Source organism: Rhincodon typus, chromosome 39, assembly GCF_021869965.1.
Source record: "Rhincodon typus isolate 14 chromosome 39, sRhiTyp1.1, whole genome shotgun sequence".
NCBI classification, from domain to species: Eukaryota; Metazoa; Chordata; class Chondrichthyes; order Orectolobiformes; family Rhincodontidae; genus Rhincodon; species Rhincodon typus.
In genome coordinates, this window is record NC_063370.1 from 17,932,774 (window position 1) to 17,950,415 (window position 17,642).

General features: G+C 42.1%; 1 protein-coding gene across 1 annotated transcript in view; it reads left to right on the top strand.

The window, feature by feature from the left end:
- The window catches only part of LOC109921356 (tyrosine-protein kinase receptor UFO), a 234,224-nt gene that overhangs the window by 99,548 nt on the left and 117,034 nt on the right, over nt 1-17,642 (top strand). Inside the window, exons 7-9 of the mRNA XM_048618422.1 lie at nt 3,447-3,630; nt 13,525-13,664; nt 16,557-16,701. Of these exons, the coding sequence (XP_048474379.1) occupies nt 3,447-3,630; nt 13,525-13,664; nt 16,557-16,701 (469 nt within the window). The remainder of the gene's footprint in view (nt 1-3,446; nt 3,631-13,524; nt 13,665-16,556; nt 16,702-17,642) is intronic.

The window sequence follows — 17,642 nt, forward strand, 5'->3', positions numbered from 1 at the left end:
GTGACATTAACCAAGGCCTCAACCTTCCAATAGTTTCTTGGAAGAATTTGCTTCCATTTAGTAGGATTATTTGGCTTTGGTATCATGCACCATCACAAGGATGGAAGCTGTACCAGTTTAGAAATCCTCCTGTAATACAAGCAGCATGTCAAAGTGCACTGGGATATAAAGAGAAGAACATTTGTAAGTTCCTGGTCTCTACACAGTGAGCTTTACTGTAAAGTGCATGTTTTTGAAGATCTGGAGAGACGGCAGGATCTAGTTCAGATGTGGTGTGTCCACAGTCGAATAGTCTGTTCAACTGCCTCTGCAGAGCGTGGAAGATGAAAGAGGCATTGTCTTCTGGGCCAATCTTATAGGGATAAATTAATTTGTAGTCTTGATTGTGAATTTTATATTTCTCTAAGGGATTTAAGTTTTCCATTTGTAAAAGTGACGTGAAATGCAGAGTCAGATCATCAGTAGACAGCATTTCATCAATGGAGTATTTGAGGTCAATGAATGGACTGGATTTGGGAACTCATGCCTTTCACTTCTCCAATTGATAGGAGAAGCTCATTCTGAAACTATGTGCACTCACTAAATTGCACAGCATTACTCAATCATTAAAATGAAACAATAAAAAACCGCAGATGCTAGAAATCTGAAACGGAAACAGAAATTGCTGGAGAAACTCAGCAGATCTGTCAGCAGTGACCCTTCTCAATGTTAACTATGCTTTCTCTCCACAGATGCTGCCAGACCTGCTGAGTTCCTCCAGCAGTTTGTTTTCGTTACTGAATCATCATTCCATAGGAACTGCCTGATTGTATTCTGTGAATGACCTGAAGTTGTAGCTCCTCAGGGACTGAGTTACAGGTGGGAAGGGTTTTGGTAAGGAAATTTCTGAGTGGCAGTGGGTAGCCTTTATAAAAAGTAGTCTACTTCAGCTTGGCTCTCTGAGTTTTTAATTTATTTTGTTGTAAGCAGTGGACCTTGGTGGATTGGATATGATTTTGATTCAGTTAGAGTGTGAAGCCAGAGCAATAATCTGATAATGTGCATCCATTTGAGTAAGGTGCCAGCATGAGACCAGTGCTTGTATAACTAAATTTGAGAAAGTGCCAGTGTGCATCCCCAGCACTCTGTGTGGCCTGGACTTTTATAAAGCTGAAACAATTCCAGAGCCATGTAAATATGGTGGGTGGGTGGGTCTGAGTTCTGGGATCCTTACCCCCACACTAGTTCCCCAGGTGTGCATCTTGCACTCCTGACCTGGTTTGCGGGTTTGGTATCTCCTGGACCCACACCTCATTAGGTGGGGTCACATCAGTTTCTTCATGACTCATGTTTCACTCAGTTTTGAAACTAAGATTGTATTCAGGTATGGCTGTTGACTTGCTTGCCGGGCTGGCTTGTTTTCGTTCAGCCGCTTCGTCACCATGCTAGGTAACATCATCAGTGAGGCCTCCAATGAAGCGATATTGTTCAGGTACCTTTTGAAAGGTAACTTCTGAACCATTCTGGGAGTTGGGGTGAATACCCCATGATGAGCTCAAGTGTCTGTTCCTGTACAACGTTCTACGTTCTGAGTCCTTTAAACCGCTTGCCAAGCTGCCATCAGCTACCCCCACAAGACTTCTTATAATTCCACATCAAGGGTAGGTGGTGGCCGAGCGGTATTATCGCTAAACTACTAATTTAGAGACCTAGGTAATAGTCTGGGAACCTGGGTTTGAATCCCACCATGGCAGATGGTGGAATTTGAATTCAATAATAATCTAGAAATAAGAGTCAAATGATGATCATGAAACCATTGTTGATTGTCAGGAAAAATCCATCTGGTTCACTAATATTCTTTAGGGAAGGAACTCTGCCATCCTTACCTGATCTGGCCTACATGTGGCTCCAGACCCACAGCAATGTGGTTGACTCTTAACTGCTCTCTGGGTAATTAGGGATGGGCAATGAATGCTGGGCTAGGTAGTGATGCCCACATTCCATGAATGAATTTTAGAAAAGTCCCTTTAATCTATCTGTACATGAAAATTGCTCTTTTTACAACTAGATAAAGTGTTAATGAGGCAGACAATTAACGTATGAATAACGTAGGTTTCAAACAATTTACATCTTTAAATCTTTATAAATAAACTTTGACTCATTAACAAAAGAGATTGCAGAAAGAACAACTTATTCTAAGCACATAGGGATGCAATTTAAGCGAAATCAACAGCTTTCTCCAATTGTCAAAACAACCCCCTTCTGAGATTTTGAGTCTGGGCTGTCAGCCAAACATGGATAATATGGACAGGTATAAGAAATCATTTAGGAGAATGAAACAGTGTAATTATCTCTTTCCAACTCCATTTTGATTTAGCTCCCTCCCCTGCTCCCTACCTTTCCCTCACCTTTGCTGAGTTGCAATGCACTTAATAAGTTGTGTGCAAAATCCATTAAATTAGAATCACAGGTAGTGGTTAACAGATGAAAAAAATACTGTGATTTGGTGATGGAAAAAGAGACATTCGATTGTGTGTAAGAGCGCTTCTGAATGATAAAAAAAGACAACCTAATTATTTGGGCAGTGATGCAGTCTCCTAACTGGGCCCAGATGGGAAACTTCAAATATGAAACAAAATACTGTGGAAATTGAAAATCTAAAATGAAAGAGGGTGTGCTGGAGAAACTTAGCAGGTCTGGCAGCACCTGTGGAGAGAGCAAACTTGAAGCATTAACTTTGTTTCTCTCTACATAGATACTGCCAGACCTGCTGAGTTTTTGTACCTTTTGACTTTCCTGAGTTATGGGGGCTAACCTTAAAGATTGAGATGCCTTGGTGCAGGCACATGGCCTTAGTACAACAGACTAAGCAGAATTGAAGACAGTATAAAGTCAGAAGTAACAAGACACCAGGTTATAGACCAACAAGTTTGTTTGAAATCACAAGCTTTTGAAGCATTGGTCCTTCGTCAGGTAATGTTTCACCTGGCGAAGGAGCAGCAATCCAAAAGTTTGTGATTTCAAATAAACCTGTTGGACTATAACCTGGTGTCGTGTGACTTCTGACTTTGTCCACCCCAGTTCAACACCGGCACCTTTACATCTTGATGACAGTTTAGGAGAAGATAATTCATGCAGTATTGAACTGAGCAGTCTCTTAGACAGAACCCTGCATCACTGAATGCGAAAATAATTTGAGATGTCTTATGTTTTTTTTCTGAGGAATCGAGAAGTGAGTTTTGCCAACATGCATTCTTAAGTTTCGGACCTTTTGTTTACATGAGTGCAAGGATGTGGAAAGGATCCATAAGCATATTTTTTTTGTGAAATTTCCTCTCTTTGGTGACCACTTCTGTTTTTTAGAGAACAATAATGTTTGCTATGCACGTGAAGGTCTGAGGCCAGATTGCGGGGAGCAATATTTTACTTTAGAAAATCACATGTTTGCTTTTCCTAATTTCTTTCAGGCCAAGCAATCTGAGGGTGACCTCAGTCAAGAGATCTATTTGAAGGATATCTCTGTTCCACCATTCAATCACATGATCAGAGCATTGGCACCATACTCGCGATATTGGATCCGGTTGGCCTGCAGCACAGAGATTGGCACCTCGCCATGGAGCAGCTGGGTGGCAGCGGAAACATTTGAAGGAGGTGAGGGTGGAGGCACTGTTTCCACTCTTGGATAAACATGAGGGGTCAGTGTTAGCTCCAAGTGGTGCTCCCAGAGCATTAGCCAGAGAGTGCTACACTGTCAGAGGTACTGTTTATCCAAAGAGTAGTTAAATTTGAGAGTTCAATTTGCTAATTTGAATATTTATTTCTGTTTTCATATGTGTACTTTTTCCCTTGAATTAACACATACAAGCAGATCATCTGATCATTGTTTGTGAGAGCTCGTTGTGCAGTAATTAACTACTACAATCCTACATCACAACAATTACAACATTTTAAAACAAGGATTTTATATCATACAAAAACATAAATTGCTGGAGAAACTCAGCAGATTTAACAGCATTTGTGGAGAGGAAACAGAGTTAGTGTTTCAAATCCAATGGGCTTCCTTCTGTTTGACATATTGTGTCTCCAGCAATTTGTTTCTGTATCAGACTTCTGGCATCTGTAATTCTTTGTTTTATCATATATATCACACCATGGGTTTGCCTCTAACAGGGTGTTTTACTTGATGTGGCAATGCTTATGTTATCTTCCCTGTTATAAGAAACTGGGCTTGGATATTGTGATATTAAAGAATCCAAGAAACATGAGGGGTCATCACAACAAAATATATTTACAATAATTGCATTCCTCAGGCACAAAGTGTCTGAGCTAAAAATGTTACAAAAGAGAAGTGAGCTTCCACAGTGTCATGCTTGTTTCATTATTTTTATTACTCACAGTATCCATAATAATGTAAGTGTTACATTTTGACATGTGAACTTCCTAGGGAATGATTTTGATTGGCTGGGTGTTGTCAACAGCAGCATTTTGAAAACAGTAATTGTGGAAAATTAAAGCTGGAGACCTCCCAAATCTGAAATCTGTTGCCTCTAAATTGGATTGCAGTCATTCAAGAAGGTGGCTCATGACTACCTTCTCAAGAGCAACTTGGGATGGGCAATAAATGCTGGTCCAGTCAACAATGCCCATTTCCAGTGACTGAATTTTTTTAATGAAATTAAAAAAGTAAATTAGCATTGTCCAGTGTTTTAACTGTGACATTGATGTGACCATGTGGAAATCCAGATGAAACTTCTCAGTGAAACTGTTAGGGCAGCTAGAAATAAATGATTTCTGCTGGTTGGGAACTCTAAAACTGGGGAGAAATGTCCAAAAATTAGAACCAAATCTTTTAGGAGTGAAGGATGAGATTTGCTTGATACTGTCTTGCATAAAATGGGATTTTTTTAAACATTTTGTTTATGGGATGCTAGCACTGCTGGCCAGAACAACACTTATTGCCCATCCCTATGTGTCCTTGAAAAGGTGGATTTCTAAGTCAGGATAATGTGTAGCTTGAAGGGGAATCTGCAGGTTTCCATATATCTGCAGCCCTTGTCCTTCTAGATGTGTTTGCAGTTGTTGAATTGATATTCAGGCAACTGTCAATGTTAAACTTCAGATTGATCAATATTTGTCTAAGGGGTGGCAAGGTGGCTCAGTGGTTAGCACTGCTGCCTCACAGCGCCAGGGACCTGGGTTCAATTCCACCCTCGGGTGATTGTCTGTGTGGAGTTTACACATTCTCCCCGTGTCTGCATGGGTTTCCTCCGGGTACTCCGGTTTCCTCCCAGTCCAAAGATTCATGACCTCATTGAATGGCTCTAAAAAGTCCAAGGGCTAAATGGCCTGCTGCCATTCCTGTATTGATTTGTGATTAGCAACAGCAGCAGAGAGCTGGGTAGTTGGGGGGTGGGTGGTGGTGTGCATGGATTCTCATGGCTCAATCTGGGTAGAACAGAGAGAATGGCCTGAAAAAATGGTCACGATATGGGTGTGACTGGACATCTTACCTCTTCTGGCATCACCAATATTGTAGAAATGGGGTATAGGATGTGCCAACTTCCCAACCTACCTGCACTTGTAAATGGGCTTGTTAAAATTCTGCCTATAGAAACGTTCTGCACTTTCCCCAGACTGCCATTGCTCAGGAGCTCTCAGAAACGAAGGAGCTCCAGCCTGCAGTTTGGGAAGGCAGGACACTGGGCACAAGAAGCTCATGGGACGAAACAGGGCATGAGGAGAAGGAAACAATACCCTGAGCAAATGTGTTACAAGTATATAGGCACACACCTAGACATAGCAGAAAACCAGTGATAAAGGATGCTACCAACAAAGCTTGACGGTCAGAGCCAGTGTGTACCTTGCATCTCACCTTAGCAAAGGAAACTGGCCTTGAATTTCTTCACTGTGTACTCCTTTAAGGCTCAGCTATAGCTCTCTGCAGCATCTTATACTGGCATTTCATCCATGCTGCCTTCACTCAAACTGAACAATGTATCAGATTCGTAATAAAGGGGCACTGCAGATTCAGAGGGCTAGGGGAGATACCCTGTGACACCCTCCTGCAAATGCTTCAGTTGTGCTGATCAGCTGTACTCTCTTTAACACTGCCCTCCAGAGAGCAATGGATCTTGAGGATGGGGAAACTCTGGATTTGACACCTCACCAGTGGAAATGAGCATGGACAGGAAATGAAAGATGAGGGGGCATTAGAGGCAGAGAGAGGTGACACAGAACAGGGAGCTGCCCAGGTATAATCATGAGGTGTCTTGTTCTGCCACATCCTCTTCCTCACTGTTATCAAATCCCTGATTCCCTATGAAATCACAGTCTGGAAGGCTGTGGAAACTATCTCCCTAGGTACCACCAGCAACCATGGCGATGGCTGGTACAATTGTCTGAATGAGTCGCCATTTTGTCTGAGCTGCCTTCACTCCTGCCCCCATGGGTTTAACTGGACAGAAAACCCATTTCCATGTTGATTTAGAAAAAATGGTGTGAAAATATGAACTTTGGCCAGTTTCCCACTGGAGGCAGGTTTGCAACACAGAAATGACTCCTGTTTTCTACCTCAATGGCACTCCCTGGAAAGGGCAGGTAAGTGCAAATAATTGGGCAGTATGGTGTAAGAGAGATGCTCACCGCTTTCCTGCCACTTTGGCAGTTAAGTTCTGGATGAGAATGTCCATGGTTGGCCTTCATGACCTGCCACCAATTAAAACCCTTAGTTGATTAATTAGCAGTTACAGGCCTCAAGCCACCACTGGTTCTGGATAACTCCCTGGGACCTGATCAAGTAAATCCCAGAACTATGTGGGAAGCTAAGGAAGTGATTGCAGGTTCCCTTGCTGAGATATTTGTATTATTGATAGCCACAGGTGAGATGTCGGAAGATTGGAGGGTAGCTAATGTGGTGCCATTGCTTAAGGTAGGTTGTAAAGAAAAAACAGGTAAATATAGACTGATGCCAGTAAGCCTGATGTCAGTCATGGGTAAGTTGTTGGAGGGGATTCTGAGGGACAGGATCGACATGTATTTGGAAAGGCAAGGACTGATTACGGAAGTGATCAAGAAGTGACAAAGAAGCTTGCTGAAGACAGAACGATGGACTCCGTCTATAAAGGCTTCAGTAAGGTGTTTGACAAGGTTCTGCATGGTAGACTGATTAGCAAAGTTAGATCACATGGAATTCTGGGAGAACTAGCCATTTAGATACAAAATTGACTTGAAGGTAGAAGACAGAGGATGGTAGTAGAGGGTTGTTTCTCGGATTGGAGGCCTGTGACCAGCAGTGTGCTGCAAGAATTGGTGCTGGGTCCACTGCTTTTTGTCATATATAAAAATGATTTTGATGTGAGTATAGGAGGAATGGTGAGTAAGTTTGCAGATGACACCTAAATTAGTGGTGTAGTGGACAATGAAAAAGGTTATCTCTGAGTACAATGAGACCTTGATCAGGTGGATTGAAGGGCCAAGGAGTGGCAGATGGAGTTTAATTTAGATAAGTGTGAGGTGTTGCATTTTGGTAAGGCAAATCAAGGCAGGATTTATACACTTAAAAGTAGAGTCCTGACGAGTATTGCCAAACAAATAGGTCTTGGGATGCAGGTTCATAGTTTCTTGAAGGTGGAATTACAGGTATACATGACAGTGAAGAAGGCATTTGGTCCACTTGCCTTTATTGGACAGTACATTGAGTAGATGATTGGGAGGTCATGTGGCTGTACAGGACATTGGTTAGGCCACTTTTGGAATACTGCATTCAGTTCTGGTCTCCCCACTTTAGGAAGGATGTTGTTAAACTTGAAAGGGTTCAGAAATGATCTACAAGGATGTTGCCAGGGATGGAGGGTTTGAGCTACAGGCAGAGGCTGAAGAGACTCGGGCTGTTTTCTCTGGAGCATCAGAGGATGAGGTTTGGTGGTTTATAGATATTTATAAAATCATGAGGGGCATGAGGAATAGCCAAGGTCTTTTACCCAGTGTAGGTGAGTCCTAAACTATAGGATTAAGATGAGAGGGGAAAGATTCAAAAGGAACGTAAGAAGCAACTTTTTCAGGCAGACGGTGGTGCATGTAGGGAATAAGCTGTCAGACCATATAGTGGAGGCTGGTGCAATTGCAATGTTTAAGAGACATCTGGATGGGTACATGAATGGAGTCATAGTCATAGACATATACAACATGAAAACAGACCCTTTGATCCAAGTCGCCCACGCCGACCAGATATTCTAAATTAATCTAGTCTCATTTGCCAGCATTTGGCCTATATCCCTCTAAACCCTTCCTATTCATATACCCATCCAGATGCCTTCTAAATGTTGTAATTGTAGCAGCCTCCACTGCTTCCTCTGGCAGCTCATTCCATACATGCACCACGCTCTGCGTGAAAAAGTTGCCCCTTAGGTCCCTTTTAAACCTTTTCATCTCTCACCTTAAACCTATGCCCTCTAGTTTTAGACTCCCCCAGCCCGGGAAAAGAACTTGTCTATTTACCCTATCCATGCCCCTCATGATTTTATAAACCTCTATAAGATCATCCCTCAGCCTCTGATGCTCCAGGGAAAATAGCTCCAGCTTATTCAGCCTTCCCCTATAGCTCAAACCCTCCAACCCTGGCAACATCCTTGTAGATCTTTTCTGAAATCTTTCAAGTTTCACAGCATCTTTCCTGTAGTAGGGAAACCAAAATTGCATGGAGTATTCCAAAAGTGGCCTAACCAATGTCCCGTCCAGCTGCAACATGACCTTCCCACTCCTATACAAAATGCACTGACCAATAAAGGCCCAATACTTCCTTCACTATCCTGTCTATCTATGACTACTTTCAAGGAACTATGAACCTGCACTCCCAACATCTTTGTTCTACAACACCGCTCAGGACCTTACCATTAAGTATTATGCCCAGACTTGCCTTTCCAAAATGCAGCACCTCACTTATTTAAATTAAACTCCATCTGCCACTCCTCAGCCCATTGGCCCTTCTGATCATGATCCTGTTGTACTCTGAAGTAACTTTCTTCACTGTCCAGTACACCTCCAATTCTGGTATCATCTGCAAACTTACTAACCATACCTCCCATGTCCACATCCAAATCATTGATATAAATGTCAACAAGCAGTGGACCCAGCACCAATCTTTGTGGTATACAGCTGGTCACAGGCCTCCAGTCTGAAAACAAGCCTCCACCACATCCCTCTGCCTTCTACCTTTGAACTAGTTCTGTATCCAAATAGCTAGTTCTGAATAGGAACGGTTTAGATTGATATGGGCTAAATGCTGGCAAGTGGGACCAGATTAATTTGGGTTATCTGGTCAGCATGTACAAGTTGGACTGAAGGCACTGTTTCTGTACTGTACAACTCTATGGCTCAATTACCTTCCCTCCAGGCAAGAAAAATAACTGCTTTTGGGCAACCTGACTGCTGGGATAGTGGTACCCTTCAGTAATACCAATCTGGAGGCAATTGGGGAAGGGATGGTTGCAGGGGATATCAACAGCCACATACTCCCTTGCTTTCAAGCCCTCAACAACCTGCAACCACCAGCTCACCAAGCCTAGTCACTGATGCCCTGCTTTTCACAGCTGCACAGCTTGGGCCTCCAATGACGTTCTTCAATCCAGGCAGTTCCTGCCTGTGAGTCAGGCAGGAACCCAGTGCTTATTAGTGCTTGATCTGAGGAGCTTTCTCACTGATAATGGTGGGAAAGTCACACATGGTGCACTAAGACCAAAATCACAGCCATAGCATTATTAACATCCACAAAGAACCAATTTGGCCCATCAAGTCCAGCTATGCTAGTTCTCTGTCAGTCCCATTATCGACCCCCTGCCCTCTACTGCCACTCCATCACCCTACCCAAATCCCTATACCCTACAAGTTTATTTCTTTCAAATGCCCATCAAATTTCCCTTTTAAATTTTCATTGCCTCCACTTCATCTATCCTTGAGTTTGAGGTCATTATCACTTATCAGGTGTAAATATTCTTTACAACCCCAGTTCGTGGATAAGTGTGAGGTCATGCATTTTTTTTTTGGAAAACTGGGAGGGCAACCTATTATCTAAATGGGGAGAGACTTCACCGTGCTCCGGTGCAGAGGGATCTGGGTGTCCTCATTCATGAGGCACAGTAAACTAGCATGCGGGTACAGCAGAAAATAAAGAAAGCAAATGGAATGTTGGCTTTTATAGCTAAAGGAATAGAACATAAAAGTAAGGAAGTATTATTGCAACTATACAAGGCATTGGTGAGACTGCACCTGGAGTATTGTGCACAGTTTTGATTTTCCCTTATTTGAGGAAAGATGTCGTGGCGTTGGAGGCAGTTCAGAGGATGTTCACTAGATTGATCCCAGACATGAGGGATTTGGCATACGAAGAGAGATTGAACAGTTTAGGCCTATACTGTCTGGAATTTAGAAGAATGAGGGGAGATCAAATTGTGATATTCAAGATGATAAAAGGTATAGATAAAATGGATGTGGAGCAGATGCTTCCTCTTGTGGGGCATTCTAGGACAAGAGGTCATAGACTTAGGGTAAGGGGTAGCAAATTTAAAACAGTGTTGAGGAGAAACTACTTCTCCCAAAAGATTGTGAACCTGTGGAATTCGCCACCCCAAAGTGCGATAGATGTTGGGACAGAGAGTAAATTTGAGGAGGAGTTAGATTTTTAATCGGTAATGAGATGAAGGCTTATGGGGAGAAGGAAGGAAAATGGGGGTGAGGAGTTTATCAGCCATGATCAAATGGCAGGGCAGACTTCAATGGGCCAAATGGCCTGATTCTGCCCCTATATTTTGAGCTTCTAATTCCTGCACCACGCGGCTGCCAACGCCAGCTTTGTAACCATTCGTTTCTGGCCCAGCCAGTACTGGAGATTTGAATGGGAAACAAGCTGATGAATTAAATGACCATCTTCTGATCCTCAATCCAATTAACCTTTTTCAATTGGCCTACGTAGGGCAGACATAGAAATCAGCCAACGAAGCCCTCAGTTTTGGGTAACAGCTATAATATTCATCCTTTTGAGGAGGGGATGGTGCTGCTGCTGGCATCAAAGCTGCTGCCCTCTTGAACCACTGCAGGCCACATGCTGTGGGTTGACCCACAATGTCCTTAGTGAGGGAATTCCAGGATTTTGACCCAGTAACAGTGAAGGAACAGTGGTATATATCCAAGTCAGAGTGGTGAGGGGCTTGGAGGGGAACTTGGCATGTAGTGGTGTTTCCATGCATCTACTGTCCTTGTTCTAGACAGAAGTGAATGTGTGTTTGGAAGGTGATTTCTAAGGATCTTTGGTGAATACAACTGAAGTGAAAAGTGTTTGTCTTGTAAAGTTAACAAAGCTAATGTTAAACCTTTAGGAATTTAATGTAATGAGAGTCATAGGAAGTGTTTCAGTTAGGTGGAAATCTGTGTCTGGGATTTGAATTATTCTTGGGTGAGAGCCCAGCTATTGGAAGTGCCAGGTTAAACTCGTGTACATTTCTGGGTCAGATCCCAAACTCAACATTTCTGTTTTTGGAAACTGCAGCCAAAATGTCTTCTCATTTAGCAACAGCTTATAAGAAAAGTGGTGGAGGTTCAGTTTGTTGACAGAGATAGGATTTGTAGATAGAGGTATGTTTCATTATTTACTTCTTCCAATTTACAAGCTGACCTAGTAGGAAGGAATGAAATTGCCAAATAATGAAGTAATAAATGTTTGACTTGGCAGCATTTCTTGCTCTGAAGTGCCGAAATTCATTCAATCCCTGATAAGGCAATGCTATTTTTCGTATCGTCATTCCAGTCTGGGATCTTTATTTTGTTATGGGTCTGAGGAGGAGTGCTATGCATTTACACAGATCACAGCTATGTTGAAAAGTTATGCATACACTCAGTTGTAGCAACCAAGCAAAAGGGTTATTTATTATATTAAATTTGTTTCCAAAATCAAGAATTTGAAGTGATTTTGTTTTAAACAAAGAGAGGTTAAGTATCCCAAGACAAGAAAATTTAATAAAGGGATTAAAAAGTGGGCTACTTAGGTTTAAAAATAAAGGAACGGAGAGATTTTTCTGAAATATTATATCTCGGCAGTCTGGCCTTCTGTGTAGAAAAGTCTGGGTACTGCACTTTAGGGCAGTTTTAAAGACTCTGAACAGCTACAAAACAGGTTGGCCAGGATGTGGTGTTGGGATCATCAGTTACTGGGCATGGCTGAGCACATTCTGAGCGTTCTCCTGGAAACTGAGGAGGTTAAGAGGTGACCTCATTTTTAGGACAATGACAAGTGTTGACAATGAGAGAAAATTATTTTCTGTAGCATAACTAAGGCTGTCTGTCCCTTCCTGTAAGCCAGGAAGTCTAGGTTCAAGTCTGACCTGCTCCAGAGGTGTGTAATAGTGCTGTAAGTTGAAGGTTCAAAAATCATTTTCGAGAGGTCTAAAGGGAAGTTGAGGAGACATGTTTTAACTCAGTTAGTACACGAGATTTGAAATGATCTAGAAACTGATTGGAAGTGGACTCTATCAATAATTTGCAAATGAACTGAATCTTGAAGATGAAAATCTTTAAGCATTATAAACAGCATCAATGTGGAATGAAACACAACTACTCTTACAAAGAGCTAGTTGATATAGGATGGGTCAAATAACCTCTTTGTCTGTAAGCCGATACGAGTTTATGATTCCAAAGTCTTGAAGAGGATGTGGAGGAAACTTAGCAGAATGACTCTCGGTTTAATGTCCTTTAGTTTGTGGCGAGGCAAGAATTTTAAATTGTTCTCTTTCCGCTTTACCTACTTTACTTGAGACTGAAGTTGAGAATTACAATGCATTTTGATAGAGTGAGAAAAGAGAATACTGTTGGCAATAAGGCAGTAACCAAAGCGCACAGAGTTAAGATAGTTAGCAAAACATCCAACAGGAAATGAGAATCTTTGTAACACATTGTTATGACACCCAAGAGGAACAAAAAAGATCTAATGTATTTCAATAAAGAGTGATTAAAGCATAACAAACATTTAATAATGAAAAAAAGGCAGTATATATTGATGAATAGAAGAAAAGGTTAAAGCAGAATTTATTTTTAATTTTTAAAAATTGAGTCATTGCACATGCGCAAAAAAATCAAGGTGAGCATTATGCAGTCACAACTCATTGTAGGATCATTGGTGTCAGCAGTCGAAAGCTTGGATTTGGACGATTCCTGAACAAGAGAACTTTATATGGCTATGGAGAACAAGTGGAATAATGTGATTATTTAGAGAGCTCACATAGCAGAATCATCTTATTGTCTACTTGGGTGGCAGGGCAGCTCAGTTGTTAGCACTGAGGCAGATGTGCTACTTAGAGATCCTGCTGACCACAAAGCAACACAGCCCAGATTCAGGGGAGGAGTGGTATGCCCCTGCTTTGTTACTCCTTGCATATCCTTTGCTTTGATGCTCAGATTGGTTTTGCACAAGCTGTTTGTTGTACACAGTGATTATCTTTCCTATCTGTAACAGTGAGGAATAACACCTATCCAATGGTTCTTTTTGTTTACCTTTTTAAGAGCCAGACACAGTCCCAAGCAACATAACCTTCCAATACAATGGCAGTGCTCTGCTCTTCGAATGGGAGAAACCATCTACAGGCCTTAATGGGGTCTTGCAAGGATACAAAGTGGCATATCAGGACCAAGACCATGCTGAGGTGAATAGCTTTCAGATTTTGTAGTTCTGTTAACATGCATGGAAAGCTTTGGCCCATTTCAACTCTTACTGGAAGGACTATCCCACATAGCCTGCTTCATTTCATTCCTAATGCCATGCAATTTGCCTAAGCAGTTTAAGTCTCACTCCACGTTTTCCTCTTCTCCGATGCTACAAACCTCAATGATTCCTGTCCTGCCATCCCAGGCAGTCTTTAAGCATTTGAAATCCAATTAACAGTTGCCAAATTGTTTCCATTTTGTCTTGTATCAGCTTCTCAGCTATTTGATTACTAGTCCATTGACATTGCTACTAAGTCACCGTCTCCCAAAAACTGTGATAACAATGAGATCATCTGTTTTTGTGATGTTGTTTGATAGATAAAGACTTGCCAGGACACCAGAGAGAACTCTCCAGTTTTTATTCAGTATAAGTCATGGGATCTTTAACATCCATCTGAAAGGGCAGCTGGGGCTGTTACAAATGTATCTAAAAGTTGGCCTCTCTGATTGTGCAGCTCCTCCTCAGCGATACCATGTGTTGTCAGCCTGAAATTTGTTGGAGACCTGATATCATCTGCAAAATACAACAAGTAGGGATAACAGAGAATTGGACCTCAAAATAACCAGTGGGTACTAGAGGAGTAGATGTGTAGAGAGATTTAGATACCTGTAGGAATAATAGAGTAGTATTGGTTGGACATTTTAATTTCCTTTGTATTGACAGGGCCACCAAGAGTGTAAAAGGCCCAGATGAGGAGAAATTTGTCAAATGTGTCCAAGAACGTTTCCTAAATCAATATGTAGAGGGCCCTACTCGGGAGGATGCAACACTGGACCTCCTCTTAGGAAATCAGGTCGGGCAAGTGACTGAAGTGTCAGTCAGAAAGCACTTTGGGTATGGTAACCATAACTCTTAGTTTTAACATTGTTATGGAAAAAGACAGGACCGGTCCACAGTTTAAGGTGCTAAACTGAACAGGACCAACTTTGGGACCATTAGGCAGGATCTAGCAGAGGTTGATTGGTGAGTCTGTTTGAAGGAAAAGGATTAAATGGCAAGTGGGAGGCTTTTAAAAAGTGTGATATCAAGAGTCCAGGGACAGTATGTCCCTGTTAGGGTAAGGGGAAAAGTTGACAGGTTTAGGGATCCCTGGCTGATGAGGGATATTAAGGCTGTGGTCATACATTTGGATTTAAGCTCAAGTGAATTCCTAAATGACTATAAAAAGTGTAGGAGGACACTTAGGAGGGAAGTTAGAAGAGCAAAAAGAGTGTATGAGATGGATCTGGTAAATAAGGTTAAAAATAATCCCAAGAGGTTATATAGCTATATTAAGAGTAAAAGGGTGGCTAGGGAGAGAATAGGTCCCCTTAAAGATCAGCATGGCTGTCCGTGTGTGGCGCCACAGGAGTTTGGGGAGATTTTTAATGAATATTTCTCCTCAGTATTTACTGAGGAGAGAATTATGGATGCTAAGGAAATAAAGGAAACAAGTGGGGATGTTTTGGACCACATACATATTACCAGAGAGGAGGTGTTTGCAGCCTTAAAGCGTATTAAGGTGGATAAATACCCTGGGCCTGATCAAGTCCATTCCTGGAATGTTGTGGGAAGCTAGGGAAGAAATTGCCGAGGCCCTTGCAGAGATTTTTGCTTCATCTTTAGCCACTGGTGAAGTTGCAAGAGATTGGAGGGTGGGTAATGTTGTTCCATTGCTTAAGAAAAGTAGCAAAGACAAACCAGGGCACTACAGGCCAATGAGCCTGACATCAGTGGTAGGCAGGTTATTGGAGAGGATACTGAGGGACAGGATCAATCAATATTTGGATAGTCAAGGTCGGTTTGGGGATAGTCAGCATGGATTTGTGCGTGGGAAGTCATGTCTGACAAATCTTTGAGTTTTTCAAAAAGGTAACCAAAAGGATAGATGAGGGTAGGGCAGTGGATGTTGTCTATATGGACTTTAGTAAGGCCTCTGACAAGGTCCCACACAGTGGGCTACTCATGAAGGTTAGGTCGCATGGGATCCAGGGAGAGCTAGCAAATTGGATTCAGAATTGGCTTAATGGCAGGAAGCAGACGGTGATGGTTGAAGGTTGTTTCTCAGACTGGAGGCCTGTCATTAGCGCTGCACCACAGGCGTCAGTGCTGGGACCTTTGTTATTTACATTAATGATCTGGATGCGAATGTACAAGGCATAATTAGTAAGTTTGCAGATGATACAAAATTGGGAGGTATCGTAAATAGCGAAAAAGGTAAATAGTGAAAAATTACAGAGGGAACTTGATCAGATGGGGAAGTGGACTGAGGATTGGCAAATGCAATTCAATACAGATAAGTATGAGGTATTGCACTTCAGAAAGTCAAACCAAGATAGGACTTATACATCAAATGGTAAGGTCCTGAGGAGTGTTGTGGAACAGAGGGACCAAGGAATACAAGTACATAGTTCGTTGAGAGTGGCATCATAGGTAGACAGGGTGGCCTTCATCCGTTGAGGCATTGAATTTAGGAGTTGGAACATTATGTTACAGTTGTACAAGTCATTGGTGAGGCCACACTTGGAGTACTGTGTACAGTTTTGGTCACCCTGTTGTAGGAAACACATAGTTAAACTGGAAAGTGTGCGAAGAGGATTTACAAGGATGTTGGCAGGACTGGTAGGGCTGAGTGATAGGGAGAGGTTAGCCAGGATAGGACTTTCTTCCTTGGAAGGTAGGAGAATGAGGGGTGACCTTTATTGAGGTTTATAAAATCATGAGAGGCATAGATAGGATGAATGAATATGGTCCTTTTCCCAGGGAAAACGAGGGGGCATAGGTTTAAGGGAAAGTTCATCTGTCACTTCAGAGAAATGCCTACAATTTTCAATGTTTTCTTTCATTTTAGGTGATTGTGGACAATGGGCAGAGGGAGAACATTATCCTGGAGGTTGTTTTGCCTGTCACGAACCTGAGTGTTCGTTTGGCAGCCTACACGAAAGCTGGGGATGGGCCATGGAGTGACCCTGTCCTGGTGACCCTTCCTAGCCCAGGTGAGATGGCCAGACTTTGTGCCCATTTCCCAGCAAGTTCCTGGGAATTTGTGAGCGTTTCTGTAAAGGTGTCAATGTATGTCTTCCTCTGTGAGTCGCCCTTCAATGGTGATCCTGTCTCAACGGATGAAGGCCAGCATGCCAACTGTTTCCTTCACCACCCTGTCTACATGTGATGCCACTCTCAATGAACAATGTACTTGTATTCCTCGGTCCCTCTGTTCCACAACACTCCTCAGGACCTTACCATTTGATGTATAAGTCCAACTTTGGTTTGACTTTCCAAAGTGCAATACCTCACACTTATCTGTATTGAATTGCATCCTATCTGTTGTTTTCTTCTTTTAATTGAGTAACTTTAGGGTCTCAATTAATGAAGAGCAGGCAGGTCGTTTGATAACTTCTCCAACATTGTTAAATTTCAAACAGGTCGTTGATGGGAGGGTAGGTGCCTGGAAATGCTTGATTTTACATTTTGCCCCTGTCTTCTAATCCTCTGTGGTTAGATATATGTGTTGGGGGAGGTAAAATCCAACCTAAAAAAAATAACGGAAATTTAGTCCTCTTTTTTTCTCTCCTGCAAAAATGGAGCTGTTCCTGTTGGAAGCAAGTTTTGTTAGGGGAGGGTGCAATTAAAACTTTCAAAACCAAATTCTTGTGTGTCAATAATATTAGAGTTCAGAACTAAGTTGGGCAAATGAAATTGAGATCCAGCTCAACCATGAATGGTAGTGCAGCACACGCTTAAGGGGTTGAATGGCTTCCAGTCCCTTCATATGTTTTGATATTGACACAATTTCCTGTCTTCAAAATGAGCTCAGAAATAATGAGGATCGTATAGCTCACTTGGGGTGAATGGACATTTTATCTCAACCAGGAACTCTGGCTAGATGGGTTTCTGTTATTGACCTCAAGGATTCAATATAAATAATTAATGTTGT